This window comes from Natator depressus, chromosome 1, assembly GCF_965152275.1.
Source record: "Natator depressus isolate rNatDep1 chromosome 1, rNatDep2.hap1, whole genome shotgun sequence".
NCBI classification, from domain to species: Eukaryota; Metazoa; Chordata; order Testudines; family Cheloniidae; genus Natator; species Natator depressus.
The window spans coordinates 278,481,532-278,509,511 of record NC_134234.1 but is presented as its reverse complement, the minus strand read 5'-3'; the positions used below and the strand labels follow the sequence as shown (position 1 = coordinate 278,509,511).

Genomic DNA, 27,980 nt, shown 5'->3' with positions numbered 1-27,980 from the left:
AGACAAACTGAGAAGAAAAGCAAGATAATGCACGGATAACAGTTGACTGGAAGAGAAACGTAATTGTGTAAATCCAGGATGTAGTACAAGTTTCTTTCTCCCATTCTGGGTAAAGGAGAGGTAATGAAGAATAGTTTCTTAGCCATTGGAGGGTGGGTATTAACTGCTGACAGAAATGTTTTGGTGATAAAGTGGTGGTCAGACAGCAAGATAGTGGAACAGAACCTGGGGTTGTTCTTACTGGATGTCTTGGTAAACAGGTGAGTGAGCTTGCGGGAGTAGGCTGGTGGATATATGAAAGAGTTAGGTTGAAAGGATATGAGAATTGGTGATTGGGTTAAAGTTAAAACCAGGTGTATACCAAGCTATTATTATTATTACATTTTTCTTTGCCTTTTTATATAATTATCAGTGGTTCTTCTATACTGTAAGAAGAAAAGTTAATGTGTTCTGTAATATTAATGCTGCCATACTATATGTTTCACAGGCACTTAAAATGATGGGAAATTGCAACTAGAATTAATTAATCCAAATAATTATAAGGGTTTATTTTTTAGACTTACATTATTTTGTTAGTTTTCAGGTTAAATACAGATTTTATACACCAGTTTTGTCTCAATACCATAGAGCAAACAACAGGTTACCAAATTACAACAGAAAACTCAGTGTAAATTTTGGGTACGGAATACCTTTAAATTTGAAGTCCTTACTTTCTATTGATTCATTATAATTGTAATGTTATTAAATTAACCTCTTTGTATTTAGCTTCCTTGTTTATTTTTTAAGGAAAGAATATTTTATTGGTTGGCTACAATATAATATTACTGCTACAATATTTATCTGATTCCTGTGGTGGTGATTTCTTTGTGTCTAGATAAACTTACATAGCATTCTAAATTCTTAACCTAAAAACAAACTCCCAGATCAATCTGTAAGTATGTATTCAGGAAAGTTTAGCAAATGCATGTGTAGCTCGTTTTCCTAAGAAAGATGTCTGGAAGCCCTTTCAGTCTGCCCTGTAGATAGTTTGTAGGACACGTACTGTGCTAGATATATTTAGCATTCATATAATAATTACTTACGGAAAAAGTAGTTTTTACTTTTCACAGTTGCCATTTCAGTAAGTTTCTGATTGTCTCCAAAGTTGCCTTTGAGAGTTATAGGGTTCCTCAGTCTAGTGTCTGTTTTATTTCTGTGTCAGAACTCTGACTGAAGCATGCTAATTTCAAGAAGAAAGCATCAGAGCAGTTTACAAACTGATTATAAAGCACCCCAGAAGTAAATTTTTGAAAAAAACTGAAAGCTAATTTTCCTTTTTCCTTTTAATCATAAAGCAAGATTCTTCTAAAGATGGGTGTCCCCACCAGGGAATCCCCTTGGTGTAAATGTGTGATGTAGATGAGGGCTAAGTTCCCTCTAAGCTGCATGGCTGCTCAGCAATCTATCAAGTGCCACGCACTTCAGGTGCCCCTCCTGCCACTAGCGCACTGCTCCTGCCTCTGCATTGCAGCCCCTGGCCAGCTGCTCACAGGAACCTCCCGCTTGCTTCGCAGAGTGGGGAAGTAGGAGGGGGGCGCTGATGTCAGGGTGTCCCCCCCCGTCCCGTACCCCATCTCCACAGAGCTGGGGGACAGGACACAACAGGGCTCTGGAATGGGACGGAGAGAGCTTGCTGGTAGCTGCTGCTGTATCTGAACAAGCAGGCTTCAGCCTGGTGAGTGCCAGTCTACTTAAAGGGGCAGCATATTTAAAGGGGCAAGCCTCTCTCTCTCTCTCACTCTCTCTCTCATCTCCCAACACATAGTTGTGGTGATGGTGTTACTTGTTGATACTATTTTCAAAGTGTGCTTTTTTAGTTTTTTGACTGATCTGTGCATTTCATAATTTTTATTTCTCTCTTATGCTTAAATTTAATTGTTTGAATAGTGAGTTCTAAAATGCCTAACCTGTCCTGGCTGGAGTAATTATCCCCATAGTAACTTTTTAAAAATATATATTATATCTAGGTTTTTTGTTTCTACTGGTGGCACACATCTGCACATTACCTCAATATGGTGCACATAACCAAATTCATTCTGCATGTGGATGGAAAAAAATTAGAGGGAACATTGGATGAGGGTGACTATTTTATGTAGGTATGATGGAAGGCAGGATGTGGGAAGGTTGTTTAAGTTGTTCAGTGTTGTGGAGAGGAACCTTGAGGTGTGTCCTTGAATGGCCCGCTTCCCAGTGATTGACCTATTCTGTGACAGGTAGGCTCAATTTTTTTCATTAAAACATAAGAATGGCCATACTGGATCAGACCAAAGGTCCATCTAGCCCAGTATCCCGTCATTTGATAGTGGCCAATGCCAGGTGCCCCAGAGGGAATGAACAGAACAGGTAATTATCAAATGATCTATCCTGTCGCCCATTCCCAGCTTCTGGCAAACAGAGGCTAGGGATACCATTCCTGCCCATCCTGGCAAATAGCCATCGATGGACCTATCCTCCATGAATTTATCTAGTTCTTTTTTGAACCCTGTTATAGTCTTGGCCTTCACAATGTTCTCTGGCAAAGAGTTCCAAAGGTTGTCTGTGCATTGTGTGAAGAAATACTTCCTTTTATTTGTTTTAAGCCTACTGCATATTTATTTCATTTGGTGACCCCCTAGTTCTTGTGGTATGAGAAGGAGTAAATAACACTTCCTTATTTACTTCCTCCACACCAGTCATGATTTTATAGACTTCTGTCATATCCCCCTTTAGTCATCTCTTTTTCCAAGCTGAAAAGTCCCAGTCTTATTAATCTCTCCTCATATGGAAGCTGTTTAATGCCCCTAATTATTTTTGTGCCCTTTTCTGAACCTTTTCCAATTCTGATGTATCTTTTTTGAGATGGGGCAACCACATCTGCATGCAGTATTCAAGATGTGGGCCTTCCATGCGTTTATATAGAGGCAATATGATATTTTCTGTCTTACTATCTATCCCTTTCTTAATGATTCCCAATATTCTGTTAGCTTTTTTGACTGCCGCTGCACATTGAGAGGATGTTTTCAGAGAACTATTCACAATGACTCCGAGATCTCTTGAGTGGTAACAGCTAATTTAGACTCCATCGTTTTATATGTATCGTTGAGGTTATGTTTTTAATGGTAAATGTTTTCATAGGTATTCTTAGCTGGAACTCAGGACAGCTCTTGAGAATTAGCTGGCTTATATGCAGTGTTTAAATTTCTTTTTGGCTTAATTGAAGAACTAGCTTCCTGTCATAGAAATAAGTGAATTAAATGAAATGGAAAACTGACTCTACTGTTGTCCTTCTGATAATGTTTCTGTGAAGAATCTCTGCCTGAAGCTGTAATGAGAGAAAAGCAAGAGATAGAAGAAAACAGGCATTTTTGTTGTAACTACAGACTGAGGAAAACAAGGCATATATATTTCCTTTTTTAGATCGTTTTTTAAAAAATATATTTTGTGTTGTGTGGTTTTCTTGAACACTCTGACATTGGAATCTCTTGTGTAAATGTAATTCACAACTTCTGTCCATTCTCTTGGCTAGGAATTCACGTCAAACTCTATTAAAATAACCGCAATGTGAATATTGCTGAGTGAGCACTTTAGCAATGATTTCTAACTGCTGTAGAGTAAACATTTGTTGAGACTTCTCCATTTCATCAACAGTTCTAAAATGGTGTAATGTCAGTGGCATATGAAGTATTGTATTATAATCTAAGCATGTTATCCTACTAAAAATATTTTGAGTCACTGATTAAGGCAACATGACACTTGTGTGAGCAACTTCAAAATAATCAATTCAAAGATTTTTGTTGATTATACAGAAGACTGAATGCCTTTTCTTTGTTTTGTTGTTGATGTTTCTGTGGTAAAAAGTGAAGAGCCTGATCACTGATTACACATGTAATTTATAAGATTCAGGTGGCTAACTGATAAGTCTCCAGATATAATTGTAAATGGGGAATCATCATTGAGCGGGTATGTTTTTTAGTGGGGTCCCATGGGAATCAGTTTTTGGCCTTATGTTGTTGTTTTTATCAGTGACCTGGACGAAAACATAAAATCATCACTGTTAAAGTTTGCAGGTGACACACAAATTGGAGGAGTGGTAAATAATGAGAACAGGTCATTGGTAAGATGGGCACAAGCAAACAATACATATTTTAATATGTCTAAATATGAATATATAAATAAAATGTATAAAGATAAATATATATCTCTAGAAACACAGAATACAGGCCATACTTGCATGATAGGGGACTCTATCCTTGGAAGCAGTGACTCTGAAAAAAAAATTAGGGGGTTGTGGTGGTTAATCAGCTGAACATGAGCTGACAGTGCGATTCTCTGGCCAAAAGGGCTAATGCAGTCCTTGGATGCATAAACGGGAATCTCAAGTAGGAGCAGAGGTTATTTTACCTCTGTATTTGTCATTGGTGGAACCCTTGCTGGAATATTGTGTCCAGTTCTGGTGCCCACAATTCAAGGAGGATGTTGATATATTGGAGAGGGTTGAGAGAGTAGCCATGAGAATGATTAAAGGGTTAGAAAACATGCCTTATAGTAGTAGACTCCAAGAGCTCTATCTGTTTAGCTTAACAGCTAGAAGATTAAGAGGTGACTTGGTCATAGTCCATCAGTACCTACATGGGGAAAAATATTTGATAATGAGCTCTTGCATCTAGCAGAGAAAGATATAGCACAATCCAGTGGCTGGAACTTCAGACTGGAAATAAGGCATACATTTTTAACAGTGAGGAAAAGTTCGATGACCTCTGTTATGTACAAGGTCAGACTAAATGATCACAGTGGTCTCTTCAGGTCTTGGAATCTATTAATAGGAAATGATATGATGTCTATGAACATAGAGGAGAATGGGGTAATTGAGTCCAACTCAATGCAGATTGAGTCCAACCATTAAAATCTTATTTTAGACTAGGTTTAAAATTATTTTTTTAAGAGTTTATGTATTGACCTAGGGATAGCATAAAACATTAACATTATGTTTGATTAAAGATTCATATCAGCCCCGCTTCCCTTGTGTCTTATATTACACCATAGTTACCCCTTTGACCATCTGAGGAGTGACATTAACTAACTCTCATCCATCCTTCTGCATCAGGGCATCTTGAAAAATGGGACTTCTGCAGGCTCTGAAGACCTCCAGAAGCAAAATCTTTTACTAACAGTATTTGGAGATCTAATTGTTATTTAATGTGTTACATAAAAGGAGGTTTTTCATGTGTACTGATACTGAATTTAAATTATGTATAAAAGAACATACTATGTGATGACATCACTTCTGTTGTTTTACAGATCATTCTTTGATCACTCAATGCATAGTGCACTGCCTCTTGGAATATACCTGGCAACTAAATTCTGGATGTATGTGACATGGTTTTTCTGGTTTTGGAATGATATCCTTTTTCATTTTAGTGATTTGTATATGTTTAACATCAGTGCTGAGTTCTAAATATGACCTCAAAAGTAAAGAATGAATAGTAATTTTAAAAATAACTACAACCGTTTAAAATTCTTAATGCTTAATTGTTTTTGTTAAAATAGAACTTTACTATGCCATAGTAATCAAAACTCTTAATGGTTATTTTTGTACTGCTTTAAAATTACATTATTGCTTTATGCCAGTAACAATGTTTTCCTCAAACCTTTTCCTTAAAAATGTCTATCCAGACTTTCTCTGTGTTTTTTCTCATTTCTTTAGCAGAGAAATGCAAGTGGCTGTATAGACATGTCAAGGCCATATGTTGCCAAAAAGGTTATAATTACATGAACTCACCGTGACCTATAGTCTTGAGTATACTTCAGTAGCATATATGCTTTTCCTAGGATAAATAGATAACTTCATTTTCCCTATTCACTCATATTTATCACTTCTGGTGTCATTTTTACTGGCAGTGCAGCCATAACTAGCTATTCCTAAGTAGTTTGCAAGTTCCATTTTATATGGACTTAAAAAATGTGTTAAATAAAATATTTCATACAGCTTATGAAACTGAATAGAATATATTCTACGAAAATAATTAGAATTGCTGGGATTTGACAACATCACATCTTTATAAATATTAGCCACTGGACAGAATATATAACTAGATCTGCCTAGACATAAACTTGCCATGTTCAGAAAGAAAGTAGAAATTGAGTCAGATTTCATCAAAAATTCAGTTTACCATATTAATAGAGTTAAATTTCTGTTCTACTTTCTCTGGGATCACACATTTTAATAATATTTTATCATTTGAACAAAGAATCAACAAACACATTGTATTAACTCCTGTTTAATTTTTACTTAATGTTCCTAGTTTTAAGTATTTTTAAGTGAATGTAATGCTTATGAAACACATTGGCTCGACAATCCAATGTCACTGCAGTCACTGATATACCTTTGATTACCACTGTTTTTTCATGCTTAAAGAGTGATCTGTTACTCCTAGATACTATTTAAGCCCAACATTGAGGTTAAAAAGTAGTGTTGCAAATTTTGTTTTTCTTTTTTGGGTCTTTCATGTCTCTTAGGATGTAAACATACAAGTTTGAGTGCCACTGTGCCTAAAATCTTTGAGAATCTTGTTTAAAAAGTGTTAAAATATTGTCTAACATAATCAGTCAAAGATATATAACATTAAGTTCTTCTTTGATTGGTGGTCCCTACTGGATTCCACTGAGGGTTTACACATCTAAACCACACATCCAGAGCTGGAGATTTTTTAAGTACTAGTGTCCATTGGTCTGTGCATGTACCATTGGCTCACCTCATGGTTTCGTCCGAGGTGATAAAGGGCAAGGCAGACAGACTGCGTCTCCAGTTCCTTCTCACCGCCTCATCGTCTGGGTTGGAACTATTAGTGTCCTCTTACATGTGACATACTTTTAAAAATATACAGTTCATAATTAGTTTTACAGTTTTTACCGTTTTTATTGTTTTTATAGTAATCTTTAGTAGTTTGATAGTTTTAGGAGCAGGATTGGGGCTCCTTTTTTGGGGTAGTTTTAGCAAGGAAGATCAATACTTCCTCTACTTCTTGGGAGAAGCCCACATTTCATCCAGGTGCAGTATCTGCCAGCCCTTTCCAAGTCATACCTGAGAATGCCAGACTCTCCGATATGGAAGCACCTCGTGGAAGTCGCTATGAGACCTCATTCGGACCCTGGCCAAGCAACCTCCCTCTCCCCCCGATACATTGGTTTGAGGCTGCCAGGAGTGCATCTCTAATTACAAAGTCTGAGGCAGGCACCAACAGTGCCACCATTGTGGTCCCTGCGCCAGGGCCTAGTCAGGAGGTAAGGTTATAAGTCGTCCTCTAAGCCTAAGAAGGGAGAGACTCCTTGCATGAGTTCCAGTCATAGGGATGGAGTGCCCTAAAGCACACAAACACAAAAAGAAGCCACATAAATTGATGGATCCACTGGTATCAAGTGGAACCAGCACACACATTGGCATCCCTCAGAGTCAGAGAATCATCCACTCTGGGTAAGACTGTTGCTCCAGTTCCAGGGACTTGACTCCGGGGAGGTTGGGAGAAGTGCCAGAGCTCCAATCAGGTTTGCCCTGGAGAGCCAAGGTCTCCACACCTTCTGGGGCCCTCTACTTCCAGGGAGATATTATCTCTGGCACCAGACATGCCACGTTTGAGGCACTGCTCGACCCCCCACTCTGACGGTGTACACAATTCTGCCGATTCCACTGGTGAACCAGCCTCTGAGTTTTCGTGCTTGGAGGACTTGAATGAAAATCAGGGGGCATCCATCTTTTCCTGCCACTACGAGTACCAACGGAGGCTTTCTACATTGTGGCAATATCCTCCACTCCAGCTGCTGCAGAGCCACTGGTTTCCTGTGCCATAAGGCCCTCCTCAGCACCCTCCGGATCCATTCTGCTGGCCCTATTGTGGATCCCTGTGAATACCCCCACTGCCGTACCCACGTGCGGGTACTGGACTATGCCAAAAATCCAGGCTTTAAAAATCTGTTCCTCCTGCCCACATTCCTTCTAGGTCAGCAAGCAAGATCAATACTGCCTCTACTGTTTCAACCACAGCCATCCTCCATGATGTGCTGCCTCAGGATATATGTAGAGCGGACACATGGAGTTCAGTACATACCTTTGCCACACATTATGCCTTGGTGCAGAACTCTGCGACAGATGCCACATTCAGCACGGTGTCCTACGCTCAACTGTTCTCGTCCTTGCACCCTCTTCTGGCTTAGATACTGCTTGTTAATCACCCTCAGTGGAATACAATGGGGTCATCACTCGAAGAAGAAGAGGAGGTTACTTACCTGTAGCTGGAGGTTCTTCGACATGTGTGGTCCCTATCTGTATTCCACTTCCCACACTCCTTCCCCTCTGCTGTGGATCTGTTGGATTTGCGGTAGAGAAGGAACTGGAGACGCGGTCAGTCTTCCCTAGCTTTTATCACCTCGGATGATATGCACCCGTGAGGTGAGCCACGGGTGCATGTGTGGATCAACGAACACTATTACAAGAAAAATCTCCAGCTCAGGATGCATGGTGCACATCCATAAACCCTCAGTAGAATACAGATAAAGACCACGCATCTCAAAGAACCTCCGATTACAGATAAGTAACCTCCGCATCTATAAGTGTAGAAATTAAACATCTATTATAAAAAGTAGTGAGAAGAATGAATGCTGGATATTAGAATGTTTGGGGCTAATTATTTTACCTCAGAACACATGCTGAGAATCCGCAATGGATGATCTATGTAACAGAAGCAGTCCTGAACCAAATAGAAAATGTTTGTGCAAATCAAGGGAAAGAGAATTTTAGGTCTGTTTTTCTGATGATTGTACTAAATAACTGGCTGTAGTATTATGTGGCTATGTTATGAAAATGGAAGCAGACGTGTAGATTAAATCCTCTTTAAAGCAAATGAATACACATCAGCTGGATAATGTTGCTTTATGCAATTTGATGACTCTCATTTCCAGATACAATATGGAAAAGAATGAAGGCTACACACTAAAATTTTAAGCACAATGCACATTCTACAAAGTGATAGAAGGCTCTTTGATTTGTATCTGAAAATCATGATGAACTGTCTTGCATTCAGCACCATTACTAAAAAAAAAACACCTCTGTGAAATGATATGCTGTACATAGTATCTTTGTTCCCCTTTCCCCTGCAAAACTTATCAATTTAAAAAGAAATTTCAGGTCCCTTTCTTTGTCAAGTTAAAATACACAAATGGGAATGCCTTTTCATATCAGTGGAGAAATTTAACTACAAACTTCTTTTGGCCTGGAATTAACTTGGCTCACATTCTGTAAGCTGCTTTAAGTTATAAATCTTGCATTGTATAAAAGAGAGGCTAGAAAATATCTAAAATCAGTTGCATGCTATGGCTAAACAGAGAAAAATGATACTGTGAACAGTTTAGTTTATGAAATGCAGATATCCTGGAAAATTATTCCTATAAAAGAGCATTCTGATATTTGTTAGGGATTATTTGCAAATATCTTACTCAGCTGTATTTGAGAAGAGATTGCACGAACAGCTTTATTATTCATACACTACTGTATATCCTGTATTTTTACAACAGATATGGGGTGAAATTCCACTTGTAAACACAAAAAAGACACAGTGGGACACATGGAGCCATTTTCAATTACTGCTGGGGGATATATGTCTCCCTCATAGCTGTTGTTTTGTATATCCATCACTCATCAATAGGGGAACGTGTTCCAATTCACGTCCGTCCCGAGCCACATATCCATCATTTGCAATAAGTTGTAAACGACGGATATGCGGATTGGGACTGACGTAAATTGGAACACGTTCCCCTGTTGATGAGCGACAGCTATGTGTAGTCATGGGTGGGCCGCAGTCCACCTACTTAACATCCAGGCCCACCCCTCCCCAGTTCCGGCTCTGCTCCCGCTTCAGCGCTTGCCCCACACTGCCCGCCCAGCACTCCAGCTGAGGAGCGGGGTCGGGGCACCGGGGCTTGTCTAGCTCCAGCGCTCCAGCCACGGAGTGGGGTCTGGCTGGAGCGCGGAGCGGGGCAAGCCCCTGCACCCTGATCCCACTCCCCTCCCAGTAGGAGTGCCAGGCAGAGTGGGGCAAGCCCCGAGCACTGGTGGGGGGGGGCAGAGCAGGTGGTGGTTACGCTTCTCCCTCCCCCCCCCCCCATTTTTCCGGGAGCCCCTGGCCAGATCACTCCTACCCCTCCGGCTCTCACCCGAGTGTCCCCTTCTGCCTATACCACTGTTCTACCAGGAGGTCCCCGGTATATGTCATTTCGGTATCCGTCACCCTTCTCAAGGACACAACCCCGACGTATACCGGGGACCCGCTGTATCACATATTACTATAATAATGTACTTTCAGGTAAATTTACTTTTAAATTATTTCAGTTCATTTCCACAGAAATAAACATAGATTTTGTTTGCATTGTGTGATCACTCCCACCACTTAGAGCCACATCAGACAGGGATTGTAACAAACAAATCAGTTTAAGATACAACAGAAAGCCTAATGTGTGAAACCTTGTGATTTAGCTAAGTTGCTTCACTTTTCACGTGACTACCCTGGAATTGGAGAAAATCAGCTGTTAATCTTAAAGTTTTTAAATACTTGTCATGATATTCAGTTTCTTAACTCACTGGCTTCTGAAGTAGAAAGTTGTATTACCTTAACTGGACGTTGAATTGTGTATACTGAATTGTTATCTATATAAATAAGAGTGCTTATTATAAAACATATCTGGACTGTTAAATGTTACTTTATAACACTTTCAGAAATGAACATAAATTTAAAGTAGAACAGATCATGAAAACTAAACAGATCTTGAGATCATTAGATAGAAGGCAATATGGAAATGCAAAGTATTATTTTTACTTAATATTATTGCGTTGAAAGTCCCCATAAAGCAACTTGATGTGTAATGAATCCTTCTGGAAGTGTTTCTGAGTAAAATGGCTTGCCAGATTCATTTCATGAAAACTGCCACAACGAGGAATTTCATCAGATATCACTTTACCGACACTACAGAGAATAAAGAAATATTGTGCTCTGCTCTAAGTAATCATGTAAAGCTGTAAAAATATAAAGATTCTTACTCTGACCACAGTTCTCTGTCTTATGCTACAAAAATAAAGCAGGCATGTAATTTCTTTTTTTCAATAAAGCTATAGGGCAATTTGCCAGAAGAACTAGAATGAATTTGGCATCTTATTACAAAGATTTCTAACTTAAAATTATCAATTAAATTATGACAGCTTACAGAACTCAGTCTCTCAACTAGCTTGTCACAAAACACTCATCCCTAATGAAAAAATACTAATAGTAACTTAGTTTTCACAATGTCACTTTTGAATACAATGAGGTTGTTGCAAAGGCTTATGGGGCACTTACCTTTAAATGTCAAAATGACTGTTAATGATCTACAACTTTAACTTTTTAAAAATCAATATAATACTAGCTAAAAAAGAAAAGGAGTGGCACCTTAGAGACTAACCAATTTATTTGAGCATAAGCTTTTGTGAGCTACAGCTCACTCCATCGGATGCATTCAGTGGAATACATCCGATGAAGTGAGCTCAAATAAATTGGTTAGTCTCTAAGGTGCCACTAGTACTCCTTTTCTTTTTGCGAATACAGACTAACGCGGCTGCTACTGTGAAACCTATAATACTGTCTAGTTTCTTGTGTTTACTATGTTTATTTGCCAGTGAATGTTCTTACTCGGCGTGTAATTCCCAAGTAAAGATCGAACAAGTAAACAACTAAAGAAAAACCAAAAGAAAACCTGTAAGGAGAGGGAAACAAATCTGAGATGGTTTAGTTCGTCATCAGTGTCTAAGGATTCTGCATTTTGGCGCTTATTTGCCAAAAATTGAACGTGATGCTATCTGGCTTCCAAACAACAGATAAGTTTCATTTTCCACCATATATTGATCTTACACTTCATGTGTGCACCCTACTAAGCAGTTAGTCTTGCTTCACCACTCTGAAAGAATTAGGAACAATATGAAGTCTATTTCAAGAAATGCTGCTTGAAAACCCTTTTATTTATACAGCAGATCTGCCTTTCTAGTACAATTTTTACTGGCAAGTCAAAAAAACAAATCAATGGCAATCACTAGTCCAATTAAAAACTGACTACATTATATCATTTTTATGCCTTTCTTCACCTTTCATATCCCCTCATGTTATAATGGTTGAATGTCGGATTTTGAGAAGCAGATAAGGGAGTTAGGCATAAACTTTCATTCACTTTCAATGGGAGTTAGACCTCTAGCTTCCTTAGATGCTTTTGAAATTCCCTCCCTAAATTTCTACTAGTTGGACAGTTAATGCTGATAGCTGAACAGATAAGACGATCATAGTTTTTTTAATAAAACTTTACAAAATGAAGTCATCACACATACATACAGTCAAAATTATAGAGACAAATCCAAGAAAAGAACAAAGGAAGACTTACATTCAGAAAGACAAAGAGGCTACTAGTTATGGAAGTGTAGATTTGAGACCTGTTGAGTGATTGGATTTCTTCAGCTCTGGGGGAGTGTCCTGATATGTCAGTGTTTATATACATACACTTACATACACACGCTCTCTCTTTCTCTCCCCCCTCTGGCCCCCTCCTTAAATGTATAGCTCTGGTTCCAACCAATATTTTGCTTGATATGTAGTTGTAAATTAACAGCAATTTGTGTGTAATTGAAGCCACTAAATAGGTTGCAGTTTTGGATCGAACTTAGCTAATCAAATATTCACATCACCATTTATGTATTCTGTCACTTAAATGGAACAATAATAATTGTTCCGACTGCTCTGATAATTACAGTGAAATGTGTTACTTTGTAGTAAGGTAACAAATGGGTCATGGATTTTTGCACTTTGTCTCACACAATGAAAACCGGGAAGTGTCTTGGTTAAGTTCATTTTAGTATTTTGCTTTAGGGTTAACACCTAAATATTTCTGGAACCCTTTACTGCATAGAAAGTTGCCGAGTGGGAAATCTGCAGAGGGGCAGTTGCTGCCAACATTATGCTTCAGCTTTGCAGCCACCTCTACAGCTGTGTACTTCTCTCTACTTGGGTCTGAGTAAGGAAAATATTAGGGCTGAAAAGAAGTGAGGCCACAACTTTTGCTGGGCAGATAATGGAGTTTTGAGTTCATTGGGAGTTTTGAAAAATAAATAAAATAGTTTCAGCTTGATCCAAAAACAGTTGTTTAAATTTTTCAGCGTGTAGAAATTAAAAAAAAAAAAAAATGGTTAATCACAATGTTTTAATGTTACCAAAATGAAAAATTTCAGCACAAAACTTTCTGGTAATGTCAAAAGGAAATGTTTAGTTTTAACGTGAAAAATTTCATTTAGACTTTCAGGCATTTTGACAAAAGCAAGCAAACAAAAGTGGCAGCAGGGAAGAGGTTGGTGGGGCCTCCCTTATAAGCTCCTTTAAAGAAAAGAAAAGAAAACAGCTTCCAGAGGGGAGAGTGAAAAAGCCCCATCTCACAATATCCCTTAGCACAGTGGCTAGGGCACTCTCCAGTGATGTGGGAATCCCAAGTTTAAATCCCTTTTCCTCATCAGTTTCAGTTAGTGTGTGGACTTGAACCTGAGTCTCCCTGCCTCCCAGAAGAGCATGTTAACCACTGGGCTAACTCTTTTACGGGGGGAAAGACACCATCTTTGTGAATCCTTTGCTTGCTGTTGTGAAAATGTCTGTGTAAAAGTCCAAACAAAATTTTCATTTTGATATTAAGCGTTTTGACTCTTTTGGTTCCATCAAAATTAGTCCATGAACTTGACATGAATTCACAAATAGTTCATAGACCTGAAACTGCATTTTCTGATAGATAAACTCTTCATCCAAAAAATTTCATTCCGCTCCAGCCATCAGTGCTTTGCCTTCAGGTAGAATGTCACCTATACTGTAGACGTTTCAAAGTGTCATGTATTTTTCCACATACACTGCAGGTGTTCCTAAAAGTTCTGTAAATTGCCATAGGTCTTCCTTGAAGTAAATTACTCTAACATCCAGAGTGTGCCTGCCCTTTTCCCCAGGAGGCTTCTGAATTGCCTCGTCAGCATAACCTTCCCCCACTCAGATTCTTCTTTGTTCACCTCACTTTTTTGCTCCCTGTTTTCATTTTCCCAAAATTCTCTGCTGAGATTTGACCTACTCCCATCCCCTTATCATTCATCCATAATCCTACTGCCCCATTCAGCCTTCCTTTCAGTTTCAGTACGCACATGGCCTATTTTCTGTCTTCACGAGGATAGTTTCCCTATCAATGCTGCACTTATCTTATGGAGTCCTCCTGATAAAAGATAGCAAGGGAGGGGTTGAACTTTGCCATTTTATCTTAGGACTCTTAGGCCTGGTCTACACTACAGAGTTAGGTTGATGTAAGGCAACTTACATCCACCTAATTCTGTAAGTGTCTACACTAAAATGTCACTCCCACCGATGTAACTCGCCCACTACACTGACTTAGTAACTCCACTTCCACAGGAGGCATAGAGTCAGTGTTGATGTAGTTAGGTCGATGCAGTGTCAGTGTAGATACTGCATTGCTTACGTTGATTGTTGCTGCCTTTCAAAAGCCGTCGCACAATGGCAAACACTTGACAGTTAAATTGGTGCAAGTGCTCCTGGTGAGGATGCACACCACAACCCAAGGAGCGTAGTGAGGACATGCCCAAGCGATTTAATTACTGTGGTGGCTATACGTCGCCATAACTTAGATTGACATAATTTTGTAGTATAGACATATCCTTAGACTCTGTCCATATAATCTGTGTGAGTTAAGGGTACACAGGGTGAGAGGAACATGCAGAAAAAAAATATCTCTGAGTTACTGCTTGTGGGACCCAGGTGCATGAGCAGTGTTTTGGTCACAGGAACATATTGTCCAAATTTTATACAGTAGATTTAATACAGTGGATTAAAAGTAAGGCCACAAACTGAAGGTTATAAAGCAATTTTACTGGACAGAAAATAAATTGTCATTCTGTTTCTTTTTAGCAGTCTAGACGTGATGTTTAGTAATTTGGAATGAATCGTAATTTTTTTCAATTGTACCTTATTGTTCATAGCAGATGTCTGTTTAAGGGATTTTAAATAGAAGATGTTTCAGTTGTTCTGCTTTTTTATTGTTATGACACAAATATCAGTGAAAATACTTAGTATTTTAGAGAAAATGTAAACCCTTAAAGCAATATAAATAAAGTGAACTTATTTTTGGCAAGAGCTAATTTCAAAAAATGCACTTAGCAAGAAACTGAGTTAGTAAAAAAAAGATTAAACTCAACTTTTAATCAGCAGAGATCAAATGCAGTGGGGCATATAGTAAGTTATGGTGTACATGGAGGTATGCGAGTTATACATTTACTAAAAAGAGCTTGTTATATTCAAGCTTAATTAGTCTTTATAGTGAGCTAAAATGCTAAGAGGCTACTGTGAAGAGCACAATATTAAAAATTAAAATTAGCTTATCAAACATTTTTAGTTACAGTTCAAATCTACAACTAGTGTCTTCCTTCAGAGAACCAAATCAGAGCAAGGAAGTTTGTTTAGGGTATGATAGGGTACAAGACATACAGAATTAATGAAATATGCTTCATTTCAGCAAACAGTTGTTTAAATACTGTGGGCTTGATTCTCAGAGTTTTCCATAAAATTCCTTACATAAAATTTTACAGATTATCAATGCATAAAATGTTCAGATGCCAATTTTAGTACATACAGCCATGTAAAACACTATGCTTATCAATCCATATTCAGGGTTTGATGCTGCAAAAATGTACATAAATAACAAACTTTACTCATATGGGTAGTCCCAATGACAACTGAAATCAATGGGACTTCACACATGAGTGACTTTACTCATGTACATGTTAGTCGGAATGGTACACTAACGTGCCAGATTTTTGGCTCCCTCAGAAGTGCTGTACTTCATGCTCATTATTGGCTATTACTAGGAAATCTATTAATTCTATGATTTAAACCACTATAAAGCTGTGTATATTCTAGCATAGTAAACATTTTTAAACTAGTGGTTATTCCTTGTATTTATATTGCTTTTGAATTTATAAACACTTTCAGGAATACTAAGAATTCTTATTTTATAGGTATTAGATTATATATTTTAAAATGGCTTTCATTGGTCTGAAATATGAGTATTTGCTTATAAGAGGATCATGTTTCAAACAGCACCAAAAAACCCAACAGTTTTGCTTTTTCAATTATTTTGCTTTACATTGGGAGAGCTTTCAAATTAGTGTATAAATTCTGAGTTGAGTATCTTGGAAATGAGCATAGGTTGAGGGATTATGGCCGTGTAACATCATTCTCTGTTAGACAATCCCTTATATGGTTAAAAGCATTCTTTTTCGTGATTTTACTGGAATTTTAAGACAATGAAAACATAAGCAGTCAAATGAGCATCTTATAAATAGAACTTCTGGATGTTTACTATAAAATCAGGAAATACTTTAAGGAGATAATATTATATGGAATTTAAATTAAAAACAACAGATAGGAATAACTGAATTATGATAATTCATATTTTAACACAGTGTAAATAGTTATGAACAGGCAGTCAAACTGCCTTAAGAAAACTTCTACAGACTATAGAGTACAATAGACGTCCTTAGGACACAATATTTTGTGCTTATTTTAAGTGTCGTTGATTTTGGCAACTTTTTAGAACAAAATGATTCTTGGTCATCTTATTTCAAGTTGACAGATGGTGTTAATTCAGCCCGGTTTGGTCTTTCTGTAATTTTTTTCATTTTGAACTTCTTTAGATTCCTTGACTTTAAACACATCTCAATTTTCTCTTTATACATCTTCCATTCCTTGCCAATAGTGTTGCACTTTTCTACAATTTTGGAAAATCCTGGAAATCAGACCCAGGAATCATTAAAGCCACAGAAGAACAAAAGAAAAAGGTAAAAAATACGACAGACTTTTTTAGGAGGCTGGGGAGAAAATACCATGTCCTTTTTGAAGGATGAGTTACCTGTATGTTTCCAAATGTTGAGTCACTTGCTGTTTAGCACAGGGAAATAGGAGTAAATTGTTGTGAAACAAAAGCATAGCAATATCAAAAGGTTGATTCTGCATTTATCTAACACGTTCCCTTGTCTTTATTTGCAAGTAGTGTGCAGTTCTTGCTTTCTAAATTTAACATTCATGATGTTTTAATTAACAAAATAAAATTGTAGTTTAAATTTAATGAGATGGTAGTGTGTGTAAGTCTTTATATTAGGTTCAAAAAGTGAGGAGATGAGGTTAAAAGTGATGATAAATTAGGTAATCCAGATTTATTTATGGAAGCCTAAAAATCTGCTCTGTTCTACGTACGTTCTTGTACCTCTCTCATTGCAGTAGTACCTGAGTGCCTCATGTACTTAATTATGGGACTAACTTAATATTAGCTGTATACAATGTTATAGCCATGTTGATCCTAGGATATTGAAGAGAGAAGTTGGGTGAGGAATATCTTTTATTGAACCAACTTCTGTTGGTGAAAGAGATGAACTTTCAAGCTTACACAGCTCTTCAGTTCTGGGAAATGTACTCAGTGTCACAGCTAAATATAAGGTTGAACATATTGTTTAGCATGAGTAGTTAACATATATTTCAAGGGACCTTTAAGGTGAAGTGTCCAGTGAACACCTCTCCAGAAGAAAGGAGGGGAAAAAAGCTAGGGGTGGGAGGTAATCAACACCCCCCACAACATACCTATCAAGATCCATGCATCTTATACATGCTAATCACAACATGTGGTGTACCCCACAATGCACTAAATGCACCAATAGCAACTATGTGGGTGAAAGCTAGCCAATCACTATGCTCTTGAATGAACTCACACAGAAAAATGACAAAAGCACTGTATCACCTGTGGATGACCAGTTTTCACAAAGAGATCAATCTATATCAGACCTCTCAGTCCCCATCCTCAAAGGTGCACAGCACCTTCAAAAGACCAGCCTGGGAGCTTAAATTCATAACTTTGCTAAACACTAAAAATCATGGACCGAGTAGAAGCACTGGATTTATGACATATTACAACAATCTATAACAGGAGTGGGCGATAATTTTCACAGGGGCCACGCCACAAATTTTGGTAAGTCATCATGGGCCGCACATTTCTACTATATTAATGGAGGGGGCTTGGGGTCTGGGAGGGAATTTGTGTGCAGGAGGGAGCTCCGGGCCAGTGCAGAGTGTTGGGGTGCAGGAGAGGGTGAGGGGTGTGGACTCTGGAAGGGAGTTTGGTGCAGGAGGGGGCTCCAGGCTGAGGCAGGGGATTGGAGTGCAGGAGGGGATGCAGGGTCTGAGAGGGAGTTTGGGTGCAGGAGGGGATTCCGACCTGGGGCAGGGGTGAGGGAGGGGGTGCAAGGTGCAGGCTCTGGCCGGGAGGTGCTTACCACAGGTGGCCCCCCCCGGACCGCAGCTCAGCAGGGCTCAGGCAGGCTGCCTGCATGCTGTGCCCCCACGCCACTCCTGGAAGTGGCTGCGGTCAGCTGCTGCTGGCACGTCTCTGTGTGCCCCTTGGACGGAGGGGGGCAGCGGGTCTCCATGCGCTCCAGCGCCCAAAAGCACCACCCCCTGCAGTTTCTGGCCAATGGGAACTGTGAGGACGGTGCTGGGGGTAGGGGTAGCACGTGAAGCCGCCTCCCCTGCCCACCAGAGGTGCGCAGAGACATGCCAGCAGCAGCCGGCCACTTCCAGGAGCGGCATGGGGCCACGGCAGGCAAGCAGCCTGTCTGAGCCCCCACTGCACTGCTTTGCTAAACACTAAAACACTAGCTGCCCAGAGTTTGCGAGGGGGCAGCCAAAGAGCCTGGCAGGCTGGACAGAAATGTTAGATGGGCCGGATCTGGCGCACGGGCTGTATTTTTCCCACCCCTGATCTATAACCCACTAACACCCATCCCAGTTTTCCCCCTATGACTGGAGAGGTGTTAACTGGCCCCTTCACCTTGAATGATCCCGTGAAATATGTTTTAACAGTTTCTGCTAAACAATCTGTTCCACCTTGTATGTAGTTGTGACACTCATGCCTACGCTGCAGTTAGACACCCGCAGCTGGCCTGTACCAGCTGACTCAGGTTAAGGCCATATCTACTGAACCACTTATGTCAGCAGAACTTCTGATGCTCAGAAAAAAACACGCCCCTGAGTGACAAGTTTCTCCAGCATAAGTGGTAGTGTGCACAGCGCTGTGTCAGTGCGAGAGCTTCTCATGCCGACATAGCCACCACCACTCTTTGGAGGCGGTTTAAAATCAGGAGAGCTCTTTCCCGTCAGCATAAGTTCTCTAGTGTAGACATAGCCTAAGTAGCTGTTCAGTTGTGATGTAGATGTTTGGGTTCAGGCTGCAGCCCAAGCTCTTAGATTTTCCCACCTTGTAGGGTCCTAGAGCCAGGCTCCAGCCCAACCACAGACATCTACACCCCAATTAAACAGCCCCTTATTTCAAGTCTTAGGATCCTGAGTCAGCTGATAAGGGCCAGCCATCAGCGTCTAATTGCATTGTAGACATACCCTCTGAGTACATTTCCCAGTCCTCAAGAAGAGTTTTGTGTAAGCTTGAAAGCTTGCATCTCTCAGCAACAGAAGCTGGTTGAATAAGATATTACCTCACTCATCTTGTCTCTAATACTAGTCTATCCCACACACCTTCTGGGTGTGGTGTTCTGTCCCATCAAGTGGCACCAAGATCACTTAGAGATGAGTCTAAATGAGTCTGCTGTAGAGGCTCATGCACTAAGCTCCAGGGGTCCCCGGTTTGATCCTGCCCGACGACGACTGGGGTCTGTCTGCGTTCTAAGTAGGGGCTCATCCGGATTTCAACTGGGAAGTCTCTGAAGCTCAGGATGCGTTTCCTTACCTAAGGGAAGTATGTAACCCACACACCTCCTGGGTGTGGTGTTCTGTCCCATCTAGTGGCACCAAGACCACTTAGAGAGAGTTCAATGAGTCTGCTCTACAGCTGTAGCTAAAAAGCAGTTGTCTTTTAGTTCATGCTGTAGAGGCTCATGCACTAAGCTCCAGAGGTCCCAGGTTCAATCCCGACGACCGGGGTCTTTCAGTGTTACACTAGCTGTCACTTTAAATGTCATTGCTTAAAGATTTTGCCAATTCTTTTTTAAAAATTAATAAAACTTACAAGTTACTGTAATTTAAATATACTACACCAATAAAGCTAGAGCTTCTACTGACAAAATATTGACTTCTGTTAGAGTTAAGCTTCTTCTTTGGTTCTGGTGTTGAGATAGACATCTGTGATTAGCTTTCATTGGCATTTGAGAGTAATTCATCTTGGCATATAATTTATGGCCAGATGCATTTATAATCTTTTACCATGATCATTTTCTGATACTCAAGCCCGTTAGTGTTAGCAGTTCTAACTTGCCCTTTTTTGAAATGAAGTTTTTGAGCAATCAGACCTAGGAATCCCACTCTCCAGCATGCTATGCAACTCTCCGCAAATCACAGCGGAATGACATCAGGCTGCCTGGAATTATATATTTGTCCATGTGCTGAGTAGTAATCTCTGATGAGGTTGTGATTGGTTAGATTATTTTTGTTTACATGATAGATCAGTTGTTTCTTTAATATCAGTGAATGTGCAGATTCAGGCATACAGAACCGCTTTTCCGTTACTGTACATCCACCAAGTTGGATGCTGGGTTAGTCCAATCTAAGTACCATTCCTTCAGCAGGACTAAATAATTACGGTAAGTAGAATTTTAACACTTTGTCGAGTAGTAAGTAAGCCTCTTTGTGGCCTCAGGTCAGCAAACCACATAAACACAGGAGTCCCACTGAAGTCAATGGGACTGCTCACCTACTTCAAATTAAGCACATGCTTCAGTGCTTTGCTGAATCAGGGTCTAAAAAAATTAGCCAGTTTCCAGTCTTCTTCCATCAGGATTTTGTCATTGTGCTAATGTTATGGATTTTTTGATGCACACACTTTGCAACTAATTCAGCTCTAGAATGGACCATCATAAAAATGACCAGCTAAAATATTCTGGGCATTGTAGTAGTTCCCCCACATTGCTTCGTAACTTACCTTAAAGTGAACCAAAGTCAGGGCACCAAATAATTTGTGCTTCCCCTCCCTGTTGAACAAATAGGCAAGGCAATCCGGCAGACCACGGTAAGTGTATCTGGAAATGCCAGCAACATCAGAGTTTCCAGATGTTTTTTTCTTTTGACATGCTTGCCCTTTTCAGTGACGTATTTCTGCTTCCTAGACTAATTTGAAGTAGTTCAGGCAACTCCCCACTTTCCAAACTGCATTCAAATTATTATTAGGTGTAATAGTAGCAATTTATTTACTTTTATTCTGGTAGTGCCCAAAGGCACCAGTCAGGATCTGGCCTGGATTGTCTCACTGAACAAACGTACAGGAAAACAGTCCCCAAAGAGTAAAAGGCATGCCGTGTATTGTATAAGCAACAGACCATGTTGAATAGTGCTTTATTCTACAATTACTCCCATTGAATTCAATGGAACTACTTTGGAGGGGTCCCAAACATGCAAGACGGTATCAAAAGCCAGCCCAAAGTGATCACAGTGATGCTAGACATGCCTCCTGTTAGTTCTGTGTATTTTGTTTTTCATCTGTTTGTTTTATTTATATTAGTTTTTTGGAGGAGTCACTTGGAATTGAAGTGTAGCGTAGAGGAAGGGATTGTTAGAGAGAGGAATGAGTAAGGGGAGAAGGAAACTGCTGCTGCTTCCCGTTTGGAGGAGGGAGGAGAGGCTACTGGTCCTAGTGCCACAGTTAGTTCCTCTGATTTCTGCAGAGAGGACTATAAGGCCCTGGTTTTTCCCTGAACCCTTGACTGTAGCTTTTACTGGCTGCTTTGGAGAAGGAGCCCCAGGGTCTAGTGTATTTCCATATTCACCCCCTGCCAGTTCCTCCGTGTAGTGTCTTGGAAGAATTGAAAAGGCATTTGGGGATCTTCGATTGAGGTATCCCCCTTAGTGGCCATCATCTAAACTAGGAAGTAAAGGTAAACCTTGCATACCAACTTCATTTGGCTTGTTCCACTGACAGAATAGTCATAAGTACCTTCTGCTCCTTTTCTAATTGAGAGAGGTGAGGAAGGAGTTAAAAATCATATGGATCCAAAGACACCAACGTGACAGGGCACTTAAAACCCAGAACCATGGTTAAAATATATTTTGTGTACTATGGCTGAAGGTACACATTAGACAAGCGTATTGGTCTTTAATTTTATTCCTTAACTATTCATGCTAATCAGAGTGAATTCTTCCCGGGCCAAGAAAAGTAGCTTTGACAAAAGACATTTTCAGGACAATTCCTGTGAATATACATTTTCCAGACACTGCAGACTTTATATAAAAGCCTCTTGTGGCACAGTCTTCAGCTGCTGAAATATAAAGTTTGTTGGAAATGTAGACTACTTTCATTTCCTAGAGTAATAAGTCACCACTATTCCAATAACAAAATAGATACTGGAAAGACATATAAAATGAAAGGATCTAATTTAATGTAAGGAAACTGGGCTCTTGTAACTGAAATCCACCATTGTATATCACTTGAGCCATAAGCGTAGCATGATGCATAGTGGTTTGGAGGTTTGGCTTTTATTACTACTTTTGTGGTTACGAGAAGAACATTCTATGGAGTAGGTAATTGCAGCTTTGAGACTTTGGACTGTATATCACTGAATTTAAATGTCTCCTTCTTGACTGATGGGTCCTGACTGGAAGGTAATCTCTGAGGATTTATCAAAATGCAAAATAGTTTGTTTAAATGTGTGATTTTAAAATCAATTTAGTTAAACCTGTGTGCTAAATTCTGTGTGGATGTTCTAAGTCAGTCTAAACCTGCTTTATATCTATTTAGCTTAAATCAACTAAGAATAGGTTTCAGGTAAACTAAATAAGCCACTTTTAATTGGAAATAAATGTCTACATAGAGTTTTGCTCCAGTTTAAATAGGTTTAAAATTTATTTAAATTAAATATTCCGTGTGTAGGCAAAGCCTGAGATAGTCTGAGCATACAGGTCTGAATATCAGCTACAGAAATAATTTAACATGGGAAATTTGATGGGTATGTGTTTAAAAGTTTAAATACTAATTTTATTTCTTGTTTCTTCTGAAGACAATAGTTGAACTTGCAGAGACAGGAAGTCTGGACCTCAGTATATTCTGCAGTACCTGTTTGGTAGTATACTTTTTATTTTTATTTATTTATTTTTGTTTCCACTTAATTGACATGTAAATATCAGTGTTGGGGGTGGGAGGTTGTGTGCGGTGGGCAAAACTGGATATTTATATAGTAAATGAGACACCACCACCCCTTTTCTCCACGTTATTTCAGAGATCGACGTTATTTAAAAAAACTTACATCAAAATAGTGTTTTCCAAAAAGCTCAAGTGGGTCTGTTCGTAAGAATTATGGTAATGTCGGGGGGAGATAATTTTGACTTTATGCAGAGAATATGTTAATCTTAACACAATGCTAGAATCTAAGTGTCTTTACCCAGTAAAAAATTATTTGCTGGATATGCTACATACTATGAAGATTGTGGGGGTGAAATTCTGCTCTCTGTGTGCAACCAGTCTGAGGTAAATGGGATTGTACTGATTGATATAAATGAGAGCAAAATTTAGCCCAATATTTGATCTCATTGACTCACATCTAACTTGCTTGTTTAGTTTGTATATAGGTTGGCTCATTTTTCCTTCTTCAAATTGATACTGTTTCCACCTTTTATTCTTTTGCTTCCTAAATTCACTGACTTGTGAAATTTCAGTAAAACTAACGAAATTAAATGCTGTTGATAAATGTTGTAGTTAAATAGTTTCTTCAGTATCCTGATTGCCTTGAGCTGAAACATTTATCCACAGAATTTAGTTTAATAGTTTTTTCGCTTCTGCAAGTTGATTAATAATACCCAATTATTGGGTTGCAGTCAAGAACTCTCATCTCATTTTTTCTTGTGTTTAGCTAATGCACTGATGAGAGAGCTTTGACCATCAGTTCACGCTACTGACCAATGTATTTTGTACTTCCAGGCATGCTTGCCGATGGCTTTCTAAGCATTATTTTCTTCTTAATACCTGTACACTTTTAAACCCTTTTGTGTTTTGATAATTATTTGGAAGAGCATACTTTTTAATCAATAATATTAAAGGAGTGCTTTGATTAGCAGTTTCCATATGGCATACAATCATTTATGGAGTCATTCAGTATGAGGAACCATTTTTCTTTAGATAATTGTCTGACAGTAAAAAAGATGACAACTTTAAATTATGCCTTTGTATAATGTAAAGTTGTTTTTCTCATTAATGAGGTATTAGCTATTTCTATAGATAAAATGATAGTTTCTATAGCAGCAGGTAAAATCAAGGAACAGCATGGGGTAAAAATTGTGATGGAGAACACCCTATGGATTGAGTTTTGCTAACTTTGACACAGTCCTGCAACTGATAGCGTGTAAATAGATAGCTGTATCCATGCAGAGCCTGCTGGAAGTCAGTTAGCCTCCATGCAGGCTCAAAAGTATATTCCCCCATGCTCTTAGTTGGAGGATCAAGGTCTTTGTTTTAACTTCGTGTTTATTAGGGGACAAAATTTGCGCTAAATCTTGTATCTTTGTGAACACCTTAGTTTAACTTTGAAGGATATCTAAACCAAACCAGACTAAATGTAATTGCTTCGGTTTTGGAAACTAATGAACCATTCCTAGCTCTTCACATTTCTAGGACTTTCAGATTGTTAGGCTAACTAGAAAGGACAGAGGGTTAAAGGAAATGTGTGTTAACGTTTTTTATTAAAAAGAGAATTGGATAACTAATTTTATACAGTTTTTAAATGCGCTATTCAATCGTGTTTTTTAAAGTTTCTAGTAACTCAATAGTATTTTACATTGATGTGTCCATTTTTTTTCTGGTGTTGGACTTTACAACATTCTATCTGGCATTGCCATAACTAAAATAATCTCCTTTAGAGCGTGAAAATAGTTTCTTTCCAAAGTAAGTTGGACTTTTAAAATTTAGCTATAATCTTAAAAAGAAAAAATACTTATTTTCACACCCCTCCTCAAAACATTTTAAAATGGAAATCAGCTTCAAGAAAACAAGGGCAGCTCTCCAGTTCCACAAGAAAACATAATATGCACATTCCTTTTAAAGTGTGATTAGCAAATATAAAAGACTATAAAGTCTACTAATAGTACATACTCATGCTTTGCATGAGATGGAATACTAATAACAAAATGCCAACTTTTTAAAAAATTGTCAAATCTTCTTAAATATGCACACATACAGTACGGTTTTATTCGTCTAAATGGCCAAGCATTGGCCTTTTGCTGCTATTAAGAGAAATCACTTAACTAATGATCTTAACCCCATTTTAATAGTAGTGGTTCTATCTGAGCTGCAGAACCCATCTTGTTACCTAAAGTTCCATGCAGTTGGGAGTAGGAGCTATCTGCCATATAACAAAAGGCCTGCTGCCTTCCTAGTGCCAACACAAGGGACAGCTGCATAATATCCTTTGTAGCAGTCTGTTATGTGGCATTGGCATGGAAAAAGCAAATCAAGATCAAAGAACATGCAAAATTGTATTATTGGTATTGGAAATTATTTTCTTAATAAGTTTATTAAGGTTTACCACGACTCAGTTTCCACACAAGCATTCCTTCATTAATTCAATGGCCACTTAGTGATAATTACACCCAATGTACGAGCATAAGCATATACTCTTGTATTATGTACCCAACAGCAATACAGTTATAAATACTGGCCAAAATACTCTCAACAAGATCAAGCCTGGGAGGGACCTTCCCATCATGGGGTGACTCCAGAGGAGTACGGAAATGCACTGACAAAGTACCCCGAGAAAACCTTACTTTTTTAATACACTATAACAAACAGGTGATGTCATTGTTTGTTGTCAGACCTTACTAACTCCAGATGAAGCAGCTAAGTTTGAACCTTGTCCTCTGCCCCAGTCAAGACAAGATTAATGACTGGGCCTCTTTCTTCAGGGTTTGCATCTTATCTCATTTGGCTGTATTTCTCTTTGACTACCAAACTACACATTTCTTTATACTAAACTAAACAAACCAATTATTTACAATGCCTGGTGCCCAATTAACTATATTTTCTTTATTTCTGTTACCTCAACCCAAACCTTAAATGAGATAACACTGGTATTTTTAAGGGTCACTACAAGATTAACACAAATAACTTGTGTTTTCTCATGATCTCATCCTTTTACATGCTTCAGTCCTACCACTCATGCTAAAAATCCAAACTCAGTTTGAAACCATAGCCTGCTTAAGCCTAATGTGGGCCTATGTTACTACAGTTGGCAACCTTTTCAAAGTTGGCTGCCTTAATCTTGGGCATCAGAATCCATATTTAGGCAGATGATACAAAAACTGGGGGAGCTATAAATAATGAAGAGCAATCGGGATCGCTTGGTATTCTGGGTGTGAACAAACTGTGTATTTTAATACAGCTAAATGGAAACACATAGGAGCAAAGAATGTAGGCCATACTTACAGGATGAGGGAGACTATCCTGAGAAGCAGTGACTCTGAAAAAGATATGGGGGATGTGGTAGATAATCATCTGAATGTGCGCTTCCAGCATGTTGCTGCGGTTAAAGGAGATGGGAATCTCGAGTAGGAGTAGAGAGGTTCTTTTACCTCTGTATTTGGCACTTGTGCGACCCCTGCTGGAATACTGTGTTCAGTTTTGGTGCCCACAAGTTAAGAAGGATGTTGATAAATTGGAGAGGGTTGAGAGAAGAGCCACAAGAGTGGGGAAGTTCTATGGCCTGTGTTGTACAGGAAGTCAGACTAGATGATGACAGTGTCCCCTTCTGGCCTTTATACAGGACACGTCTTGTGAGAAGCTGCAAAGTTTTGACAAATAAAAATAACGTTTTATAAAAGGTTTATTGAAATAAACCAATGTGATTGGTTATTGCATCCTTACAGCAACTTCAAGCTATGTAGCAAAACTGTTATATTTTGAACAAGCATTCAGTTTCTCCCAAGTATCCTGGTTGAAGAAGTTTTGTGTTATAAAAAAGAAAAGTATGTGGAGAAGTTTATGTACCTTTGTATTCTGTGATTTTTTGGGGGTGGGGAAAGGGGAGAATTATGAATATTTGCAGTAAACATTTCAGTTTGACTCAGAATTGCCATTGCTGGTTTAACAAAAAGTTTAGGCCTTTTTCTACTGAATCATGAGAATTGTAATGGTTTTTTAAAAATTTTAATACTTTCAGAGGTTTTGTGAAACTGAAGTACTTTGATTTTTCTGATGTAATGTAACATGATGTACCTACGTACATACATGTATGTGTGTCTGCATACAGTTTAGTCACATGGGGCTTTGTCTTTTGTTGATCCGTATAGGCAACATCACAAAATCATAATTAGTTATTGTGAAAGCTTCTTGAACTGTTGTGTTATACTCCCTTCTGCCATACAAAGGAAAACCCCTCTGGGTATATGCATTGCAGATTAGTTGTTTCAGGATCTATGTACAATAAAATCTATTTGGGGAAGGCTCTTAAGAGATAAGTAAGCTTCACAAAGCCTTTCAAAACTATTATTTTATTTTAAAATGGGCTAGAACAAACTTTGGGTTAAATGACACGTTGAGCCTGAAAAAGAAGTATCTTTTGCTTTGTGTCAAAACTGTCTAGATATTTTCCAGGTTAAATGGAAAGTTTCTCTAAATCCTGAAGTGTTTTAACATTTTCTAATTGTCTGTGGATTAGTTGCTTAGACTTGCAAGTTATGTTTACATTTTGAAACAAACTGTTTAAAAATAATTTCTTCCTGCAAACTGTTTAAAAATAATTTCTTACCTACTGAGACCTGAAGTATGCATTTTGTTTCCCATGGAAGAATTAATGACATGACAAACAGCTATTGGAAATACTTTTTCTATAATGT

The 27,980-nt window shown here is 38.7% G+C and overlaps 1 protein-coding gene across 1 annotated transcript in view; it reads left to right on the top strand.

Moving 5' to 3' along the window:
• ZDHHC17 (zDHHC palmitoyltransferase 17) overlaps nucleotides 1–27,980 on the top strand; it is a 122,640-nt gene that overhangs the window by 77,158 nt on the left and 17,502 nt on the right. The window contains exons 10-12 of the mRNA XM_074942003.1: nucleotides 5,317–5,419; nucleotides 16,829–16,951; nucleotides 23,159–23,221. Of these exons, the coding sequence (XP_074798104.1) occupies nucleotides 5,317–5,419; nucleotides 16,829–16,951; nucleotides 23,159–23,221 (289 nt within the window). The remainder of the gene's footprint in view (nucleotides 1–5,316; nucleotides 5,420–16,828; nucleotides 16,952–23,158; nucleotides 23,222–27,980) is intronic.